The 23,360-nt window shown below is 38.3% G+C and overlaps 1 protein-coding gene across 1 annotated transcript in view; it reads right to left on the reverse strand.

Annotated features, from left to right (window-relative positions):
- Window positions 1–23,360, reverse strand: part of LOC135217436 (vacuolar protein sorting-associated protein 52 homolog) — a gene marked incomplete in the record, with an annotated part of 146,400 nt that overhangs the window by 97,167 nt on the left and 25,873 nt on the right. Inside the window, 1 exon segment of the mRNA XM_064253304.1 lies at window positions 12,522–12,619. Within this exon segment, the coding sequence (XP_064109374.1) occupies window positions 12,522–12,619 (98 nt within the window).

The raw sequence follows: 23,360 nt of genomic DNA on the forward strand, positions 1-23,360 counted from the left end.
AATTAAAGATTACTCTTCTTTGTGTACTCTGTTGATTGATACTTAGTCATAGAATGAAGTCAAAAGAAATTGGAGAAAATCAAAATAAGCAAAAATGTTGCAAAAATTTGATAGGTCCACATGTGCAAAAAATGTTGAATATTTCAATGTTTTAATTTTAGTTTTTTATGAACCCAAATTAAAGATTTGTCTTCTTTGTGTACTATGTTAATTGATATTCACTCATAGAATGAAGCAAAAAGGAATTGGAAGAAATGAAAATTAGCAAAAAATTTAGCAAAAATTCGACAGGTCCACATATGCAAAAAAAAAAAAAAAAAAAAAAAAAAAATTTCAGTGATTCAATTTCAGTTTTCTATGGACCCAAATTAAAGATTAGTTATCTATGTGAACTCTGTCCATAAGGACTTAGTCATAGAATTAAATAAAAAGGAATAAGAGGAAATCAAAGTCAGCCAAAAAGTTTGTACAAATTCAACAGGTCAGGCATATTCAAAAACTGTCAGATATTTCAATGTTTCAATTTTAGTTCTCTATGATCCTAAATAAAGATTATTCTTCTTTGTGTACTCTGTTGATGGATAATTACTCAAAGAATGAAGTAAAAAGAAACTGGAGGATATGAAAATTAGCAAAAAATGTTGCAAAAATCGACATGCACCAGTATGCAAAAGATGTCATATTTTTTTCAATGTATCAATTTCAGTTCTTTATGGACCTAAATTATTTCTTTTCTTTGTGTAAAAGTAAAAATGAATTGGAGGATATGAAAATTAACAAAAATGTTGCAAAAATTCAACAGGTTTTTTTAATGTTTCAATTTTGGTTCTCTATTGCCCCAAATTAAAGATTACTCTTCTTTGTGTACTCTGTTGATAGAGATTTAGTCATAAAATGAAATAAAAAGGAATTAGAGGAAATTAAAATTAGCAAAAATTTGCAAAAATTTAACCCTCTTACGCCGAAGCCCTAAAAATCAAAACCTCTCCTGTATGCCGGCGCCGGTTTGGAGTGAGCGCGGAAGCGGAAAAAATAATTTTTTCAAAAATCACAGCGTGCTTAGTTTTAAAGATTAAGAGTTCATTTTTGGCTCATTTTTTTGTCATTGCCTGAAGTTTAGTATGCAATCATCAGAAATGAAAAATAATATCATTATCACTTGTAAATAATGCGAGATATGGTAGCGAAAAAAAAAAATTCATAGATAATTGTATTCAAATCACGCTGTGCAAAAAACGGTCAAAGCTAACGAGTTACTTTTTTTTTCGTTGTATTGTACACTAAATTGCAATCATTTTTATTTTTATATAATACATAGAAAAACAATAAAAGCAACACCGGAAAAATATTATCACAAAATGATGTACGAATTCGTAACGCGCGGACGTAAAAAAATGTTATTTTCAAAATTCACCGTAATTCTAAATATTGTTCTAGAGACTTCCAATTTGTTTCAATATTAAGACAAATGATTTAATATTACGATACTGTAGAGTTTTAGATTAGAATTGCAGATTTCGACCATTTCGGATGAGTTAAATTTGACCGAATGTCGAAAATTTATATATATATTTTTTTATATGCACATATTTCGGAGATGGAAAAAGCTACAACCTTCGCTTATTTTTTATTGTATTCTTCATGAATTTGCCCACATTTTGATATATGAAACTCTATAAAATGGCTAATATGAAAAGGAGCAAATATTAGGATAATGCGATGTACTTATTTCGGAGGGACCTTGCGGGCCGGCGGATCGGCGCTTGCGAAGTGAAGGGTAAATATATTTTTCAAAAATTCACCATAAAAATCACAATATTGTTCTAGAGACTTCAAATTTGTTTCAAAATGAAGAAAAATGACTGAATATTACTAGGCCGTAATAGTTTTTAGCTTACAATTGCGTTTTTCAACTATTTCGGTAGAGTCCAAATTTGACCGAACGTGAGTTTTTTTCTATTTATCGTGATTTATATGCAAATATTTCAAAAAAAGAGAAAAATAAAAGCTACAACCTTCAATCATTTTTAGTTGTATTCTACATGAAATTGCACACATTTTCATATATAAAACTTTATGTAAAAGCTAATTTTAAATGTTGCAAACATTTCGACAATCGCACAAAAAAAAATTCTGATTTTTTCGGAAGAGTTACCGCGCGGACGTAAGGAAAATGTTTTTTTTTTTTCTTTTTTTTTTTTTTCATCAATTCACCATAAATCAAAATATTGTGCTAGAGACTTCCAATTTGTTGAAAAATAAAGGTAAATGATTGAATATTACTAGAATATAAGAGTTTTAGCTTACAATTGCGTTTTTCCGACCATTTCGGTAGAGTCAAAGTTGACCGAAAGTTAAAATTTTTGCACTTAACGTTATTTATATGAAAATATTTCGAAACTGATAAAAGCTACAGCCATTGGTTGTTTTTTGTTGTATTGTGCATGAAATTGCGCACATTTCCATATATAAAACTTTATGTAACCGCAAATTTAAAAGGGTGCAAACATTAGGACAATCGCAACGAAAAAATTTATCGGAAGAGTCTATCGCAACGAACGAAAGGAAAAAGGGATTTTGACGTAGGAAAAATCTATTTCTGGCGAGGAAGCCGTGTCGCCCAGTGAAATGTGTCCTCTTTAGCATTATTTCTAGTAAAATATTGCTATGATACCAGAGAACTGCTAAATTGGACATGTCAGAAGTCTCTGACTCGCTCACCTAAATAAAAGGTGTCGGTATAGAACTGGGGCGAGTGTTAAACACTACCACAGTAACCATAAATCAAAATATTGTGCTAGAGACGTCCAATTTGTTGCAAAATGAAGGCAATGATTGAATATTATTATAATATAAGAATTTTAGCTTACAATTGCGTTTTCTCGACCATTTCGGTAGAGTCAAAGTTGACCAAGGTTGAAATTTTTACACTTATCGTTATTTATATGAAAATATTTCAAAACTGATAAAAGCTACAATCATGAGTATTTTTTTGTTGTATTTTTACATGAAATTGCGCACATTTTCATATATAATACTTCATGTAAAGGATAATTTAAAAATGGTGCAAAAATTATGTCAAAGTGACAAAATAATTTTAGAGATGTGTCACTGATACTTTTTAGTGTGGCAAGAAAGAAATTCGCGCTTGCGCGCCTGCGTAACGATTGTAAACAAAACCACACCTTGATCCGTGAACTCCCAGCATCCCCAAGGCGTGTGATTCAAAAGTTTTTGGCTGGTAGGCCTACAAGTATTTTTCCGCAAATTTTAAAAAAACTTTTTTGAGCCGACGTATCATACGTCCAATCGGCATACGGGAGACATTTTGACTCGACGTTTAATACGTCCAATCGGCATAAGAGGGGTTAACAGGTTTGTGTATACAAACCATGTCAATTTTTTCGGTGTTTCAATTTTAGTTCTCTGGCTAGGCTTTAAAAATAATTACTATTACACTTCCTTATGTGCTCTGATGATAGAGATTGTCATAAAATGAAATAAAAAGGAATTGGAGGAAATAAAATCTCGCAAAACATTCCGTCGATTTTCCTCAATTCTGTATGCTTAAAAATGTCAAATTTTTCAAGGTTTTCAATTTTAGATCAATATGGCCCCACACTAAATATTAGCCGCCTTTATGTAATCTAATGATGGAGATTTTGTCATAGAATTAAATAAAAAGGAACTGGATGAAAGCAAAATTAGTTTCCCAAAACTGTATTAAATCATGCATGTTGAAATGGTTATTTGGGTTGCCAGATAACTGATCCTTTTATGGTGAACCATTACAGAAACTGTTTAACTCACTCTACAAGGAGGGAGTAAAAAACAATGGCCTTCCATCAACTCTAACACAGATGTCCTTATATGATGCAGTATTTCAGTTATCATGGAATCAACATAAGTAAAATCTTAGAATATGATCCTTCTCAGATTTCAGTTATATAATATTCTTTTAAATTTCTGTCTATACAATTCTTGACATGCACCAAGACCTTTACTATAATCACATCCATCTCTATCATTATTTCAGTCATTATGATTCCAATATAATCTTTCCTACCATTATCCCTACACTAAGAGGTCAGTTGCCTGATGCACCTTTCTTTACAAACATCAGGCATGCTTTTTTATTTGGCAAAGGGATTTTTTACGATCGCATGCCCTTGCTGTCATCAACCACAGTTATTGGCGGTGGGCCTCACCTTTGACTAAAATGTCCACTGGCAAGGCAGCAGTTTCCACATTTACTGGCGGTGGGCCCAGCCTTTTACTAAAAAATTAAGACTGCAAGGCAGCAACTGTCCTTTTATTCACCTTTTATGACACACAGGACCTACAGTGAAAGTATTCTTACACCCGTACCACAGGGTGGTATGATTCCAATATAATATCATTGCCAAATCCTCTTTGACTAATAAGCGAACTCAATTCCAAGCTGTTACCTATAAACATGATATTGTTATTATACAATAAAGTTTTATACATACTTACCTGGCAGATATATACTTAGCTATTTGACTCCGTCGTCTTCCGACAGAAATTCGAATTTCGCGCACACGCTACCCTGTAGGTCAGGTGATCTACTTACCTGCCGCTGGGTGGCAGGACTAGGAACCATCCCCATGTTCTATCATATTTTTTTCTATACCGCCTGTCTCCTGAGGGGAGGTAGGGTGGGTATAATTTTGTATATTTTTATTTTATTTATAATTTAATAATCTTTGTATATATCTGACCAGGTAAGTATGTATAAAACTTTATTGTATGATAACAATATCATTTTTATACATTTAACTTACCTGTCAGATATATACTTAGCTGATTCACACCATTGGAGGTGGGGAAAGAGACAGCTAAATATAGAATCAAACAGGAATCACAACTATCGTTGTAGGTAATAATAAATAAAAAACCTTGGTTCCTACCTGTTTAGACTGAAGACTTCATGAATAGAATCCAGGAGTCTAGACAGTCTCAAGAGCCTCAGCGAGATATTGATCTATGGCTAAGAGTTCTTGTGGTTCTGCCAAAGGGGTCTTACCCGCTTACTTGGTAGATCCTGGAAGGACTACGTCAATGGGTGCTTATCCACTTACTTGACAAGACCTTATACAAGGAGCACAACATCGATCCCGATCACCTCAACCTATCCATGTTAGTTCTAAGATTGCAAGAAGTTATCCCCTAACCTCTTGCAAACGACCGCAAACTCGAAACACATTCGTACAGTAAAGTACAAAAATAAAAATAAAATTTAAAAAAAAATGTTTGTACAATCTAGTCAGTAAGACGTCTCTTGATTCCCCCACTGATCCAAGCTCGGACGTCCGTGCGCCAGCAAGCATACTAATCAGCAGAAAAAACCAACAACTCGTCTCACAAGGTAGATCTATGTACTATCAAAATTTTGAACAAATACAAATTTTTTCTAAAGGATCGTTATGTGCTCCCAGCCCCAGCACTGTATCGGCTGATACAAAAGGACCCAGAGAGAAACACTTTTCATATGTTACATTTAACGTCCTTGAGATAGTGCGATGCGAACACTGAATTACACCTCCAGTAAGTCGCATCCACAATGTCTTTTAAAGACATGTTCTTCTGAAATGCTAATGAAGTGGCTACCGCTCTAACCTCATGAGCCTTCACTCGGAGAGTCCTGAAAGAGTCTTCAGTGCAGTCATTATGAGCATCCGTAATAATGCTCCTCACAAAGAATGCTAATGCATTTTTTTGACTTTTTTGATGGGTCTACTAGGATCCCTAACTGCACACCACAGGCTTTGTTTACATCCGTTTAGTTGATTCTTCTTCTTTAAATAGAAACTTCAAAGTTCTAACTGGACATAAAGATCTTTCTAATTCCTCTCCTACTAGATTTGAAAGTCCTTTAACTTCAAAACTCTTTGGCCAGGGTTTAGAGTGGTTCTCGTTCTTGGCCAGAAACAGAGTCTGGAAAGAACAAATTGCCGCATCACTCTTAAATCCTACTCGAGAATCTAGAGCGTGTATTTCACTAATTCTCTTCGCAGTCGCTAACGACAACAAGAAAATACATTTTCTCGTTAGATCTCTAAACGACGCATTGAGAGGAGGTTCAAATCTACTAGATGATAGAAATCTCAAAACTACATCTAGGTTCCAGTTCGGAGTGCGAGGAGAAAAGGTTTTTGAGGTTTCAAAGATCTAATAAGATCGTGGAGGTCTTTATCTTCTGCAATTCTCAAACCTCTGTTTCGAAATACGGCCGAAAGCATACTTCGATAACCTTTAATGGTAGAAACTGATAATTTTGATTCTTCCCTAAGGAAAATCAAGAAATTCAACTATGTTGGTCACAGAGGTATCGGAAGAGGACAGTTTATTCTTCTTACACCATCTTCTAAATACATCCCATTTTGATTGGTAGACCCGAATAGTTGAAGATCTCGGGCTCTAGCAATTGCTTTTGAAGCTTTGCTTGAAAAGCCTCTCGCTCTGACAAGTCTTTCGATAGTCGAAAGGCAGTCAGAGCGAGAGCGGGGAGGTTTTGATGGTACCTCTCGAAATGGGGTTGTTTGAGAAGATCTCTCCTGTGTGGAAGAGATCTTGGGAAGTCCACTGTCCATTCCTGTACCTCTGTGAACCCAATCTTGAGACGGCCAAAAGGGAGCGATGAGTGTTAGTCTCGTCCCTCTTGATGCCGCAAACTTTCTTAACACCACTCCTAACATTTTGAAGGGGGGAAAGGCGTAGGCATCTAGGCCTGACCAGTCCCAGCAGCATGGCGTCCACCGCTATCGCTCTCGGGTCTTCCACTAAGGAGCAAAAGTTCTCTATCCTTCTGGATAGGTAGGTGGCGAATAGGTCTATATGTGGACTGCCCCACAGGGACCAGAGCTTGACACACCTGAATGTGAAGGGTCCATTCTGTGGGGAGAACTTGGTTTATCCTGCTTAGCCTGTCTGCTCTGATGTTCTTCTCTCCTTTCACGAATCTTGTGAAAGAGTCACTTTCTTTTCTTTTGCCCAATACAACAGCTCTTTTGTTAATATGGAACAGAGAAATAGAGTGAGTTCCCCCTTGTTTCTTGATATAGGCCAACGCTGTGGTGTTGTCCGAGTTGACCTGTACCACTTGACCTAACACCTCTGTCTCGAAGGCTTTTAGAGCTAGAAGAACGGCATAAAGTTCTTTGGAGTTTATATGCCAGTCTAGCTGATCCTTCCTCCATTGGCCTGATATTTCTTTTGTCCCTAGAGTCGCTCCCCATCCCTTCTCTGAAGCGTCTGAGAACAGATTAGGGTTTGGGTTCCGAACTTCTAGAGGACAAGCCTCGTTCTTTTCTAAGGGAAAAATCCACCACTTCATTATGATTCTTTACTTCCAGAGGAATACTGAAAGTGTCCGAAAGTTGCCCGTTCTTCCAACTCCAAATTCTTCTTAGGAAGAATTGAAGAGGGCGAAGGTGGAGTCTTCCTAGCGAAATGAACTGTTCTAGTGAGGAAAGGGTTCCCAGAAGACTTAACCACTCCCTCACCGAACTCTGTTCTTTCTCTAGGAAGCTCGAGATTTTCTGTAATCCCCGAGCAATCCTTTCCTGGGACGGAAAAGCCCGAAAACCCGAGAATCCATCCGAATCCCCAAATAGACTAAGTTCTGACTGGGGATCATCTGCGATTTCTCGAGGTTCACAAGTAATCCTAACGTCTTTGCTAGGTTCAAAGTAGACTGTAGGTCCTCCAAACACCGTTTCTCCGACTTGGCCCGGATTAGCCAATCGTCGAGATACATTGAGATGTTTATCCCTTCTAAATGAAGCCATTTGGCCACGTTCCGCATCAGATACGTGAATACCTGAGGGGGCGGTCGATAGGCCGAAGCACAAGGCCCTGAATTGGAAGATTTGTCCTTGAATAACAAATCTTAGATATTTTCTTGACGATGGGTGAATCGGAACATGAAAGTAAGCATCCTGAAGGTCCAGGGATACCATCCAATCTCCCTGACGTAGGGAAGACAGAACTGAAGCTGAAGTCTCCATGGAGAACTTCTTTTTCTCCACGTACCTGTTCAGGACGCTTACATCTAGGACGGGTCTCCATCCCCCCGAAGCCTTTGGAACCAAGAAAAGGCGGTTGTAAAAACCCTGGGGAGAAAGGATCTTGCACTAGCTCTATTGGCATTCTTGTCCCTCATCGACACCACCGTCTGAAGGAGAGTCTCGTTCAGTCCAGGGTCCTTGTAACTCGTCGACAAATCCTTTGGAGATGTTGCCAAAGGAGGTCTGTCTACGAAGGGAATGATGTACCCCTTCTGTAGGACAGACAGAGTCCAGGGATCTGCTTCTCTTACGGACCAGGCATCCAGAAAGTATTGAAGTCTGGCCCCTACCTGTGCTTGGAGGACATGGCTGCTATTTGCTCTTTTTAAAAGAGCGGAAGGAAGACCTCCCTCGCTTGTCGAAGGGTCTTCTCTCCGAAGTTGATCGAGTTGAAGGGGCTCCACGAAAGGGCACCACTGGAGTCCGAGCCACCTTCTTCTGAGTCTTAACTGCAGGTCTACTTTTCTTTGTAGATTGTACAAGAAGGTCCTGCGTAGCCTTTTCCGACAAGGATCTCGCAACATCCTTCACTAAAGATGAAGGAAACAGATGTTCTGACAGAGGTGCGAATAATAGAGCGGACCTCTGAGAAGGAGAAACTCCTTTTCGTCAGAAAGGAACTGTAAAGAGATCTTTTCTTTAACATTCCAGATCCAAAAAGAGCCGCCAACTCACCAGAACCATCTTGTACAGCCTTATCCATGCAAGATAGGACACTGTGCAAACGTTTCTGGATCTAGAAAATCTGGCTCACTCGTCTTCTTAGCCAGCACCCCAAGAGACCAATCCAAGAAGTTGAACACCTCTAAGACGTGAAAAATTCCTTAAGGTGCTGATCTAATTCCGACATACTCCAGGACGCCTTTGCTGAATTGAGAGACTGCCTTCTCACAGATCTCACAAGACTCGAGAAATCTGAATCTGCCGACGAAGGGAGCATCAATCCCATCGCCTCTTCTGTCTTATACCAAATGCCTCTTTTCCCCGTTCAGTTTGGAGGAGGAGAGCAATAAACCGTTCTCAAAGTTTCCTTTTTAGATAAAAGCCACGAATCTAAAGACTGGAGGGCTTTCTTCATTGAGATCGCCGTTTCCACTTTAAGAAAGCCGAGGATTTCGGGGTTTTTGTGCTCAAAAACAGAGATCTCGGCGAAGGGGAGGGCGCTGCACGGGACTAAGAAGGAAATGCCGCAAACTCCTCTAGAAGTAACGAGGCTAAAACTTTATACGTAATTGGAAAGTCCCTCGTTAGTTGATACTTCTTCCTCAGAAATCTCTTCAAGTTCCAGGTTAGAAGGAGATCACTCTTTCCTGACCGATTCTCTATCAGGAGAAGCCGCTCCCGTGGGAGGCGTCCTGCTTCTGGCTGGCGTCAACCGCTTTGGAGCGTCCTCCGCGCTTGCCTGACGACTCTCTTGAGGCGTCCTGTTCTTGTTGAGTCTCGCGCCTTGAAGCGTCCTGGCGCTTGCCTCGCGCCTCTCCTGGGAGGCGTCATGCTTCTGGCTGGCGTCAACCGCTTTGGAGCCTGACTTGCCTGGCGCTCTCCTGAGAGGCGTCCTGCTTTTTGTTGCGTCTCGCGCCTTGTAGCGTACCTGGCGCTTGCCTGGCGCCTCGCTCCTGGGAGGCGTCTGCTTCTGGTTGGCGTGACGCGCCTATCTTGACGCTCGCGCCTGGGCTGACGTTTCACGTCTAGCAAACTCGACGCTCTTGTCTGGCGCCTCGTGCCTGCGTTTGACAGGAGAACGGATCCTGCTCGGCCTATGCAAGGCTGATGAATCCGATTCCAAATCAGAGGAAGACAAAATACTATGGCGAGTCTGGAACCCTCGATAGCCTAGACTTCTTAATAGGCAGGAAATCGTCTTTTCCTTCTCCGGGAAGGGTCTTATTTTAAGCAGAACTCCCGAACAAAGAGAAATGATTGGAATCCTGGCATAGTGCGAAGGATTCTTTTAGTCTCTTCATTATTGTCTACCCTCGGTTGTTTAATTTACTGAATGGTCCTCCTCTTGAAAACGCTCAGGACTAGAAGTAATCACTGGGTTCATCCAAACGTCTTTTAAGGGGGCGAGAAAAGATCCGCCGATCCTCCAACCTCTTTTAGGTGAGGAATTCTCCGAGGAGGGAGAAAACACTCACGCAGAAACGCTTTTTCTGTAGCGTTCTCTGGCATTCTGTGGCGATACAGAAAATGCCGAAGGGACGTCTGACTGTTGGGATCCTCCACAACCTCCTTACGGCTTTCGACATTCCTTCTCCTCTGGGCTTGGGAGCTTGAAAGAGGTCTAGGCCTGGGAGCGGAGTTGTGAAGACAATCAGACGGGCCCCCCTCCCACTGCACTGGGACACTTATATCACTATCCACAGCACTATAATCACACCTGCTTACCTTCATAGGCCGCCATTTTGGTTTCCATTTTCCGAAGGGAGGCCTTTAAGATTCGCAATCTCAGATGCCGAATCTGTGTGTTCTAATAAAGGAGCAGGTACATTAGATGGGGCAGTAAAAGGAGCAAGAGGGTATAATGATTACTGATAACCCCTGCTCAGAACTAGATAAAGGTTTGGCAAGAAGACCTCCCTCACCCTGTTTCTTTCTAACTTCTTCACGTATGAGGTTAGAGATTTCCATTCTTCCGCACTCAAATCCTTGCATTCATTACAAGTATTACCAAAAAGAACATTCATACATCCTGCATTTCTTGCAAATAGTATGAGGACTCAATCGATGCCTTCGGCATCCTAACTTTACAACCCACATTCACACACATTCTCACCACATTTCCAGAATCAGACATCATGTTGAACAATCCAAATCAAATTCCAAAAAACGGTCCACAATCGCGTATGCCAGTACAATCAATGCAAATACGTCACGAGAAGTCCAAACGAGATCAATTGCGATGCAAAATACGAATCCAGCCGGAGATACCCACAACGATGTTGCCAGTATGGCCGACAGAAAAAATATGATAGAACATGGGGATGGTTCCTAGTCCTGCCACCCAGCGGCAGGTAAGTAGATCACCTGACCTACAGGTAGCGTGTGCGCGAAATTCGAATTTCTGTCGGACAACGGAGTCAAATAGCTAAGTATATATCTGACAGGTAAGTTAAATGTATAAACCAGAATTTTAATATGTAACAACCATCTTACCTTAAAACTGCTTCTCTCTACTACCCTCCTGTGGAAAACATATACAGTCCTCTTCTGGCAAGTATCTCCATCACACCCTACTACTGTCAAAACAAGATTGGACAACATTTCCCTATACAACTGGACCTTCAGACTTTTGTTGATTAGATAATTCTATTCAGAAATTCTTAGCACACTTTTATCTAAAGGATGCTAGACCTACTTACCATTTGTTGAACACAGTGTTTGTTTTGTTCATTTTTATTTTTTCATTATTAAGTCCTAACAATCTTCTGTTTGTCCACACTTAAGACAGACTTGAAGGATCATTAACTTATTTTGAGTTCTCATAACCCAGCAAGCGGTTATTGGATTCCTTACTATAAATACTATTAACCCCTACAGCTCGGGTATCATATAAATATGATCACATATAGCTTCGCGCATTGGACAGGTATCATAGATATACAATCAAGATTTGGCATCATACAGTTTGAACAAATTTTGCGGGAAATGTTCCTAGTTCAATATATTCAAACTATGCAAACTCTTCAGATCACCCTAAAATATGCTAGGAATTTGTTCCCAATTTCATTATCTTTAATGATATTGCTTGAGCTGTAATTTGAATTTGACAAAAATGAAATTTAAAAAAATTAAAAAGAATGCTTAAACTTTCTAAAATAGCATATTTTCCCCAACTGTCACAAGGAAAGAGGCCCACAAGGATTGGGAAATATTCACGTACAACTTTCCATGGAAGGTGCATATTTATTTAGAACATTTTTTTATACCATGTGAATATACTTATCTTATTCTTTCCATTGATGAGTTTTTTTTTTAGTTTTTTCTTTTAAATTGGCCATCCTGAAATTTAGCCCAGTCATGAGTGTATGCATTAGCATATATTAGCCCAGACCTGGGAGGGTTAACCTCATAGCTAAAGAAAAATTTTCAACAGGCTTGAGTTCTAGTACTTCACTTTACCCAAGATATTCGTCTCATCAATGTTTTGAGGATTCCCTTGAACATGTAAGCACATATAAATATAATTAAATAATCTAATATTAGATAAAGCACAGTACAGTACAGTTCATCACCAATTCATGCACAAAGTCTAAATTCATAATGTCTCACTACAACTCATCACAGAAATATTAATGCAGCAGAGAGTAAAACTAACTAAGTAGCAACAACCATTAACATTATAAAGTATTGTTAAAACACTCATAATGCCAAATTATGAAACAATCTAATATTTGGTTGAAAACATTAGATTAGAAAATATAGACTAACCTCTAAAATTCTGTTCTTTAATAAACTTGCTCTTCTGGTTAAGTGCTTTCAACTGTTGCATGAAGAGATCATCAGTTACTGAAGTGTTGAGTATATGGCTGAAATATGAACAGGAATAGTTACAAATATGTACTCTACTCTTGGTATCCTACATGTAATATTACTTTAAATAGTAGGAAAAGTAACTTACTCTAAATGCTGCATTTACTGAAGGAAATTTTTCAATACCAGTTGCAAATGTTACTTTTATAAACTTAAAATACACAATCTATAAGAAAACTACATATGGCAGTGAAATATTTACAAATAATATAAAAAGATTCCATTAAATTTTTATTGTGCAACAATAAAACCAAAGAATAATAGCGTAACTGAAGAACTGATTATATATCATTATACTATTATTATTATTATTAAACATTTACTTTAACTACTGTGCAAACATTTCAACCATCATAGGGCATGTTATTAAAGAGAAAGTGAATGCACTGTGATACACAATCTATAAAGCAGAACAGTACTAAATCAACACTGAAAAAAAAATGTTAAGCTCCATGGCTTCTGAAAAAAAACCATTGTTTTACACTCACTGTACATTTTTGCTAATTAATGCATGATTATCATTATTCTAAAATACGCTTGGACTTCCGGAAATCTGGCCATAATAATTTGCACATAAATGAAAGATGAAAATGGGAGCATGACAAAGTAACAGAGTTGGATAAATGAAAAGTAAAATGCAGAAAATGTTGCTTTTACGGCCACAGAAAATAAGAACCATTATTGTTAACTAGCAAATTTAAATCTATACTTAACAAAATCAGTTATGAACTATGCAAACAACATCATTAACAAAGGGTGTGTACTCTCATACTCAGCAGGAAAACTCATTCTCATCCACTCTTCATCTGATTAAAATATTACAGGTGAATGAAATAGCGAGTAACATTTGCAAAGACCTTGCCAACCTTTAAGAAATCCTTTGTCTAACCTGCTGTACAGTCAGCTATTTGCAGTCATAAGAAAAAGGGGGAAAAAATGGTACAATTGTCCAAATAAACAACAAAATTTCCATCTGCGTACTGGTATGTGTAATGAATAATTACATAATGAATGTAATGTGAGAACATTACTTAAAGACAGAACATACCACATAACCAGGTCAGGGGTTATACAGGAAAGTCTGCCCAAAAACCACAGCCCAGGATGTGTGAGATCCTTAGCTAGGCATAATGGATGACAAACATCAACAACCTAATTCCAGGGAAACCTACTTCAATTCTCATGGGTTGCCGTGTCTTAGCCTAGATAAGTTATGTTCGTTTGTATACATGTATCTTTTGTTAGGTTTGCTCGCCTATGGATTTGTATATCAATTTGTAACACTCACTTCCTTTTCTGTCGTCTAGCACAGACATTCAAGCCTTCTCTGCAAAGCTATTTCAAGATGTAACTTTTTGAGAATACAGGCAGTCCCCGGGTTATGACGGGTTCAGCCGAGGTTAAGGCGCTTCTCAATTATGTTCATCAGACATTATTTCTAGGGTTACGACGCATGTTCCAGGGTTACGATGCCTACAAAGCTGATCTGGCAGATGAAATATGACACCAAAAATGCAAAATAATCAATATTTGAAGGTTGTTTTGATGAAAAATGCAATAAGAATGCAGTTTACTTAGTTTTTAATGCACCCAAAGCATTAAAAGTAAGGTTTTCTTGGGATTTTTGATGATGTTCCGGCTTACGACGCGTCTCAAGAACAGAAACCCCGTCGTAACCTGGGGACTGCCTGTATAAGTTTATTTTGCTACTCTGTGTTTCGACGACTTACCCTCCAACCAACTTGAGAAATATGTATATAGAGTTCAGAGAATATCTTCCTGGTTCAACCGAAAGAGAAAGAGACAGAGAGAAAGAGAAAACATCATAACACACAGCTATTCGCTATGCGAATCAAAAGTACCAAAGGTAGTCCGGTGGAAACCAGCTACCACTATATTGGTGGCAGCTCAAATTGAAAGCTAAAATTGGAAGCTAAATAGGGTACATCGTCGGTAGTAGAATTCAAACACTTTATCATATAACAGAATCTTTCTACGATGTCGAAACGGAAGAATCTACAAACAGCCACAAAAGTCTGTATCGTGTCACAGGCAGCAGCACTGCAGTACCACGAGACTTCAACTTATCCTATGACGCCTACCTTGGAGCAAATTCAGCTATGTTAAAATATATTAGCCATACGTTATATCATGGCTTTTTCATCGTAATCTCGCCTTCATCGATATTGTGGAACTTCGAGAACATCCGCCATATGTGACTTCCGCAGAGTATCATCGACATATCACCGGAACGGAAATCAGATGTTCTACAAACAAACACACCGCACGAATCTTCAATCTGTATCAATCAAACCAAGGGCGAATATCAGCTGATCCATGAGGTCATATAACATCTCAAGAATCTCCCATATATACCAGCTAAGTATACCTACTTTATTCATTCGCTGTGTAGAATTAGGGTTCAAGGACTCTACGCAGGTTGAGAGATTGCTGTTTCTGAGATAGTTACGAGACATCATTTAATCTCACTTTTCTTGCAGGAATTTATCTTTATCATTTTGCTAACCGTTCCTTGCAGGATTTCATCTTTGTCATTCATGCCAACCCTTCTTTTTTCAGAGGTTTTACTGAAATATTTTATCATAACTTATGTGCGTAACTTTATCATTTTGGGGGACACATTACTATTTCTGTTCCACATTGTTTTATATAGCATATGCGTTTACGCAGTGGACGTGTGTACTCTTATAGGTACTACTTTGATAAGGTTGCCAATGGATGAAGTGATCGTAAGAAATCAAACACAAAGATGACCACTGCAATTTCCTTGGGGGCATCTGCACCAGTTTCATCCAGTAATCCAGTAGTAACATTAGTTAACGCTACATCTGCCATCGTTCCTTTCCAAGGGCACATTAATGGTTTTTTGCCTGGGGGTAGAATCATGGATTTCCTAAGTGGATGCTCATTTGAAAGCTAAATTTATAACATTGCCTTCCCTACAGCTTCAGGAAGCTAAAAGCTTCATTGATTTTGCAAAAGGGGATGCTGGGTCTTACCTTAGGAGTGTTTCCTTTCAACAGGCAAAGACATGGGAGGAATTTAAAAGTTAAACTAGGCTCAAAATATGGCAGTGAGGAAGCTTTGGATGACTCATCTTAGCTTGGTTGATAGGGCAGCACTTATTGCAGACAGTCTGAATGAATATCTGGATCAATTTAATCAATCACATTGGGTTAGTGGTAAGGACATAGCTGTAAAGGATTTTATCAGGCTTATTTACTTAATTTTCACAACAGCTATGCTGCCAGAAGCCTTGGTACAGTGTTTTGATGAAGAAGCTAATGCCCAACAGTAAAGAACTAGATATATATAAACAAATTAACCCTTAAACGCCTAAGGGGTATAATATAAATCATCTCCTGTATGCCTAGGGGGTCTCGGAGTGAGCGCTGAAGCGGAAAAAATATTTTTATTCAAAAAATCACAGCGCGCTTAGTTTTTCAAGATTAAGAGTTCATTTTTGGCTCCTTTTTTTGTCATTGCCTGAAGTTTAGTAGGCGGAACCATCAGAATGAAAAAAATACAAAAATATCATCATATAAAAATAATGCGATATATGATAGCGCGAAAACAAAATTTCATATATCATTGTATTCAAATCGCGCTGTGAGCAAAACGGTTACAGCTAACGAGTTAATTTTTTTTAGTTGTATTTGTACACCTAAATTGCAATCACTTTGGTATCAACACATTGTAAAACGATCAAAGCAACACAGAGAAAATATCATCACAAAATGATGCATGAATCTTGTAACGCGCGGATGTCAAAAATAAATTTTTTCTTTTTTTTTTTTTTTAAATTCCACCATAAATCTACCAAATATTATTATAGAGACTTCCAATTGTTCAAAAGTAAGATAAATTATTGAATATTACTATATTGTAAGTAGTTTTTAGCTTACAATGGCAGTTTTCGAATTCCCCTTTCATTTTCGGACGAGTTTAAATTCGACCGAAATGTCGATTTTTTATATAATAAGTTTTTTATGCAAATATTTCAAAAATGAGAAAAGCAACAACCTTCAATTATTTTTTTTGTTGTATTATACATGAAATTGCGCACATTTTCATATATTTTAAAAACTCTATGAAAACGCCTAATATGAAACAGAGCAAATATTTTGAGAATGCAACGTACGCATTTCGGAGATTTGCGGCAGGAAGAATCCGCGCACGGATGGGAAGGAAAGTTTTTTTTTTTTAAAAATTCACCATAATCTAAATATTGTGTTAGAGACTTCAAATTTGTTTCAAAATGAGATAAATGACTAAATATTAGTAGACTGTAAGAGTTTTAGCTTTACCAATTGCGTTTTTCGACCATTTCGGTAAAGTCAAAGTTGATCCGAACGTGTTTTTTTTCTATTTATCGCGATTTATATGCAAATATTTCAAAAAAATGAGAAAAGCTACAACCTTCAATTATTTATTGTTGTATTCTTCATGAAATTTCGCACATTTTCATATATAAAACTTTATGTAACTGCTAATTTAAAATGGTGCAAACATTACCACAATCGCACGTATGATTTTTTCGGAAGAGTTACCGCGCGGACGTAAGGAAAAAATTTTTTTTTTTTTCATAAATTCACCATAAAATCGAAATATTGTGCTAGAGACTTCCAATTTGTTACAAAATGAAGTTATATAATTGAATATTACTAGAATATAAGAGTTTTTAGCTTACAATTGCGTTTTCGACCATTCGGTAGAGTCAAAGTTGACCGATGGTTGAAATTTTGGCACTTAGTTATTTTTTATATGAAAATATTTCAAAACTGATAAAAGCTACAACCATGGGTGTTTTTTTAGTAGTATTGTGCATGAAATTGCGCACATTTCCATACATAAAACTTTATGTAACGGCTAATTTAAAATGGTGCACACATTACGACAATCGCACATATGATTTTGTTTTTTCGGAAGAGTTTACCGTGCGGACGTAAGGAAAAAGTTGTTTTTTTTCATAAATTCTCCATAAATCGAAATATTGTGCTAGAGACTTCCAATTTGTTGCAGAATGAAGGTAAAAATGATTGAATATACTAAATATAAGAGTTTTTTTAGCTTACAATTGCGTTTTTCTACCATTTCGGTAGAGTCAAAGTTGACCAATGGTTGAAATTTTGGCACTTAGTTATTTATATGAAAATATTTCGAAACTGATAAAAGCTACAACCATGGGTGGTTTTTAGTTGTATTGGGCATGAAACTGCGCACATTTCCATAACATAAAACATTTATGTAACGGTTAATTTAAAATGGTGCACACATTACGACAATCGCACATATGATTTTTCGGAAGAGTTACCGTGCGGACGAATAAGGAAAAAGTTTTTTCATAAATTCTCCATAAATCGAAATATGTGCTAGAGACTTCCAATTTGTTGCAAAATGAAGGTAAATGATTGAATATTACTAAAATATAAGAGTTTTAGCTTACAATTGCGTTTTCGACATTTCGGTAGTACAAAGTTGACCAAAGGTTGAAATTTTGGCACTTATCGTTATTTATATGAAAATATTTCAAAACTGATAAAAGCTACAATCAGGAAGTATTTTTTAGTTGTATTTTTACATGAAAATGCACACATTTTCATTATATAATACACCATGTAACGGCTAATTTAAAATGGTGCAAACATTATGTCAAAGTGACGAAATAATTTCCGAGATGTGTCACTCATACTTTTTAGTGCGATAAGAAAGAAATTCGCGCTTGCGCGCCTGCGTAACGATTGTAAACAAAACAACACCTTGATCCATATACTCCCAGCATCCCCTAAGGTGTGTGATTCAAAAGTTTTTGGCTGGTAGGCCTATAAGTATTTTTCCGCGAAATTTTTAAAAAACTTTTCTATGTCGACATCCGGTCGGCACCCAACAGACAATTTATCTCGACGTAAAATACGTCCAATAGGCGTTTAAGGGTTAAGAAACATATATCTAAATGTGCAGATTTAGACCCCTCTTTAACTGTAACCCATAAGGGGCATATGATAGCTGATTACTGTACATGTTTTTGCTCCATACATAATAGCACAAGTCATGCATACGCTCGTTGTTTTTCGAGCAACCAGTCACAGGGTAATGCTAAAAATACACAGCACGTTGCCAATGGTTAATAAAAAGAAAAATTCCCATAACCACAAAAGAAACAATCAAATAGTAACACAGCGCAGAATCAGAAACAAGCAAATCGGACTTCAGCGAACCCGGTTCCTAATCCGTCTAGCCAAAACAATCAAAGTCAGCCAAATTTTCCTGAGTGTCCAAAGCAAATCAAATACCACGTAAATAACTCCAGCGGGGGGGAGAGTGATGTTGGGTCATCCGTATCATCATCTTTTGAATTAAATGACTTAAGTGAAACACAGAATTTTCCTACAAATCACACAACCGTATCCAAAAAAATCAGTGCAGGATCCTGTAGATTTTCATAGAATTCACGCTATCATTAGTACTGGTGAATTATGCCCTACTTTACAGTAAATCTAGAATATCAGCCTTTTACATTGTTTTTTAATTCCGGTAGTCCACATAACATAATGGACTTTGGACTCATCACTTGTTGTTTTTGAACTTCCCTATTGAAAAGTCTGGAGTCCAACTTTCGGGCATCGGCAATAACAAACAAAGTGTTGTAGGCGTAGCTCAGATTCAGTACAAGGTGGGTAAGTGCTCGCTTACCGATACCTTTCTAGTTGTACAACACATTGATATGTATCCAGTTATAATTGTAGGATATCCATCTATGTGCATTCAAAATATTGTTCTAGCTCCTGCCAAAAATGGTGTGCTTATCAAAGGAAAATTCTACAAATCTTCCAACACATTAAAATCCGTATTTGGACAAAAAAGGAGACAGGACAATCAAAACAGTAACGTACATCGAAGAACAATCACCTGTCTCATGAACCATGACATTATTCAAGCGACCCAACGGAATTCTCGCACACCCGTATTGGCAGCTTGCACGCAATCTCTCGGGTCAAATGCACCCTCGTATCTCTCAGTGCGTGTTAAGCAAACCTTGCCGGGATCTGAAATTTTAATCCTTCCAGACACTCTGAAAATTAACGGACTTTCCGTAACACAAGCATTATACACTGTTGACTCACCAGCATCAGGTTAACATTGAAGTCTGTAACCACTTGAATACCGATCTAGTAATCAAACAAAATCACATATCGTGGATATGGAAGTGTATAAATACTGCATTCTTACCGTTGCTGAAAATTAATCACGCTCAACCCATTGTTGACGAGTCCCTCTTACAATCTATCAAAAGTAAAATCGATAAAGACATTCAAATGTGGGAATTAAGCAAAAATTTTTTGAACTTTTATCTAAATATCATCATGTTTTCTCTAGCGAGGGATCTCTAGAGAAAACGGATGTCATTTTCATGTACGTAAAATACAACAGACAATAACTCATGGTTGTAGCTTTTATCAGTTTTGACAAAATTGCATATAAATCACAATAATAGAAAAAATTTGATGTTCGGTCAAATTTAACTCGACCGAAAAGGTAGAAAAAAGGATTTTGACGTAAGGAAAAATCTATTTCTGGGCGATTTGGCTCGTGTCGCCAGCGAAATATCCTTTAATCTATTATTTCTAGGGTAAATGTACTAAACAACATACCAGAGAATAAATAAAATAAAGAAAAAGGTCAGTATGACTGACTCGCTCACCCTCTAGGAGGGTGTCGGTATGAACACTGAGGCGAGTGAGACCACTACCACGAGCCAAATGCCAATAGAAATCTCCCACTACAAAACCCTCCAAGAGGGGAGCCGTCCCACAGAGGGAGCACTCGTACTACTACTACACCATCCCATGCTTGCGACTTGCTGCGCCTCTAGTGGCCATCTGAAGTTAGCAGACAATCTTGAGCGAAGGATGGGGTAGGGGCGGGGGGTATTTCGCTGGCGACACGAGCCAATCGCCCAGAAATAGATTTTTCCTTACGTCAAAATCCTTTTTCTGGGCTCAGCTCGTGTCGCTTGCGCGAAATCGTACCAGAGAAACAGCACAAAGATTGTAAACAAAGTAAATAAAATATAATAAAACAAAAATAGGTCTCAAATAAAAGATACAAAATAAAAGAATGAATATAATTGCTAAAAAGATACAAGTACACAGTAAAACAAAAATCAGAATTATGCTTAAATTACCCTTAAATCTAATTATGTTAATAATATAAGGTAATTTACATATATACCAAATAGGTACAATGATTACCTATCACAATAAATCTGTGTAACAACATGTATCAAAAATAGAAATAGCAATTAGTATAAATTTACATAAATATTTGATCAATGATAAAATAAAATATCTTAGGAATGTATATGACTTAATATACAAAACCCGTAAACCATTGCATTATGATGTATCCCCTAGCATAAAAATAAGGGGATAACATCTATGAGATCAGTATGGTAATCAGATGTGAGTGTCCCTAACCAGACAAAAGGGGCACTATACAATCATAAAGCAGCTAAGACACAAGGTAAATGTTAATGAACAAGGCAGGAATAGACGAACTGTTGGGTGAGGCAGGTAGAAAGGAGGACTGAATCTTCTACTATAATCTAGCTAGAGTCAGGGAAACTATGTTACCCGCTGCTACTGCTGGGAATTTCAGAGCTTCCAAGGACTTAAGGTAGTGACGTTTTGAACACTGTCGGCGATTTCCATCCGGTTATACTTCTTTAAATCAGCAAAATTCATATGTTGGAAGTAATTAATTGAGGTGGTGGCTACTGCCCTGACATCATGTGCTTTTGGAAAGGAGTCAGGATTGGCTTGTTTGATAAAGTACAGGATTTGTTGCCTGATGCCTTTAGTGGATAAAGTACCACCTTTTTCCCTCCTAAAGAGGGCCCCGATGAGGAAGAGGAGGTCCTGGATAGAAAGGCTCGTAAGGTTGAAAACCGGACAAAGGGAAACATCTTGTGGAAGGGGTAGTACCTTCCAAGGTTGCCCACCTCATCAAAGGATCTTCATTCTTTGCTAAAAGCTACGTTCCGGAGAAAGTAGCATTTCGTTGGGGGAAGGAATTGAATATGATCCGGATCTCTGGATAAAGCCGACAGTTCTGAAATTCTTGCTCCTGAAGCTAGGCTTAATAAAACAGAGTTTTTTCTTAGGAGCATCTAAACGAGCATGTCATTATCGGTTTCGGAAGCCAGTTTTAGAACATCGTTTAAGAACCATGAAACTGACGTAGCCTGACAGAGGGCCTAAGTCTAGCACATGCTTTAGGAATAGACGAGAAATAGGTATCTGTCAAGTCTATGTTAAACTCCAAATTGAAATATCTTTTCAATGCTGACTTGTTTGTCGTAATCGTGCTAGCTGCTAAACCCTTTTCAAATAAAGATCTGAAAAAGGATATAGCAGAATTAACTGTCATGATTCTGATATCTGACTCTCTCAGGAAGATTGCTAACTTTTGACGGGCAGCATCATACTGCCTCAAAGTTGAATCCCTTTTATCGGATTCCAGGAAAAGAATATTCTGAGGGTCAATATTCGCATCTCTTTTTGCCGCAAAACTTCATGAAATCCATAAAGTTAGGGTTTTGAGAATCCCTGAGGAAGCGAACACAGTCTTCGTTTGTACTGACTGGGAGAGCTTGGGACTGGGGATCCGAAGGGGACGAAGACCCAGTTCCAGGATCAGGGGGTACCAATGCTCTTCGGCCAGTCTGGGGCTACTAGAGCCACTTGACCCCTGAATGTCCTGAGTTTGTCTAAGACCTTCATAAGGAGATTCACTGGAGGGAAGACGTAAATCTTCTCCACCCAGTTGTTCCAGTCCAGAGCCAGGGCGTCCGTGGCGTAAGCCAGAGGGTCCAGGTTGGGGGCTACATAACACGGTAGTTTGTGGTTCGCTTGTGATGCGAAGAGATCCACCTGTAGCCCTGGGACTCTTGAAGGATCCATTGGAACGAACTCTCGTCTAGAGACCATTCCGACTCTAGGGGTATGATCGGGATAGGGCGTCTGCTATGACGTTTCTTACTCCAGCTATGTGTGGGTGGAGGAAAGATGCCAACTGAATTTGTCTGCCAGGGAGAAGATGGCTATCATGACGTGATTTAGATGACGTGACTTGGAGCCTCCTCTGTTTATGCAATGTACTACCACTGCGCTGTCCAAGACTAGCTTTATGTGGGAGTACCTTGGTGGGCGTAATCTTTTCAGAGTCAAGAAGACTGCCATTGCCTCCAGTACGTTTATATGGAACTGACGGAACTGGGTGGGGTGACCAAATTCCTTGCACCTTTTTTGACCTGGGAGTACCCTCCCCAGCCGCTTAAGGACGCGTCTGTGTGGATGGTAATCCCTGGTGGAGGGAACTGAAGAGGGACTGACACTGACAGATTCTTGACTTTTGCCCACGGCCGAAGCCGGTTCTTTAGAATCAGAGGTACTGAGGATAGCTTGTCCCTGGACCTGACATTTGCTCGAGAGCGCCAGATCCTGGTTAGATCTTTCAGTTTGGCTTTCATTAAGATGTTCGTTACTGAAGCAAACTGGAGAGAGAGCCGAGGATCTTTCCTGAGCTCTCCTCGATGCAGTTTGTGACTTAGAAATTGCTTGACTGACTTCGCTATTTCTTTCCTTTTGGTGGATGGAATCGACAGAGTGTGTGAGGATAGATTCCATTGAATGCCTAGCCACTGAAAGTTTGACT

This window comes from Macrobrachium nipponense, chromosome 7 (genome assembly GCF_015104395.2).
Source record: "Macrobrachium nipponense isolate FS-2020 chromosome 7, ASM1510439v2, whole genome shotgun sequence".
Lineage (NCBI taxonomy): Eukaryota > Metazoa > Arthropoda > Malacostraca > Decapoda > Palaemonidae > Macrobrachium > Macrobrachium nipponense.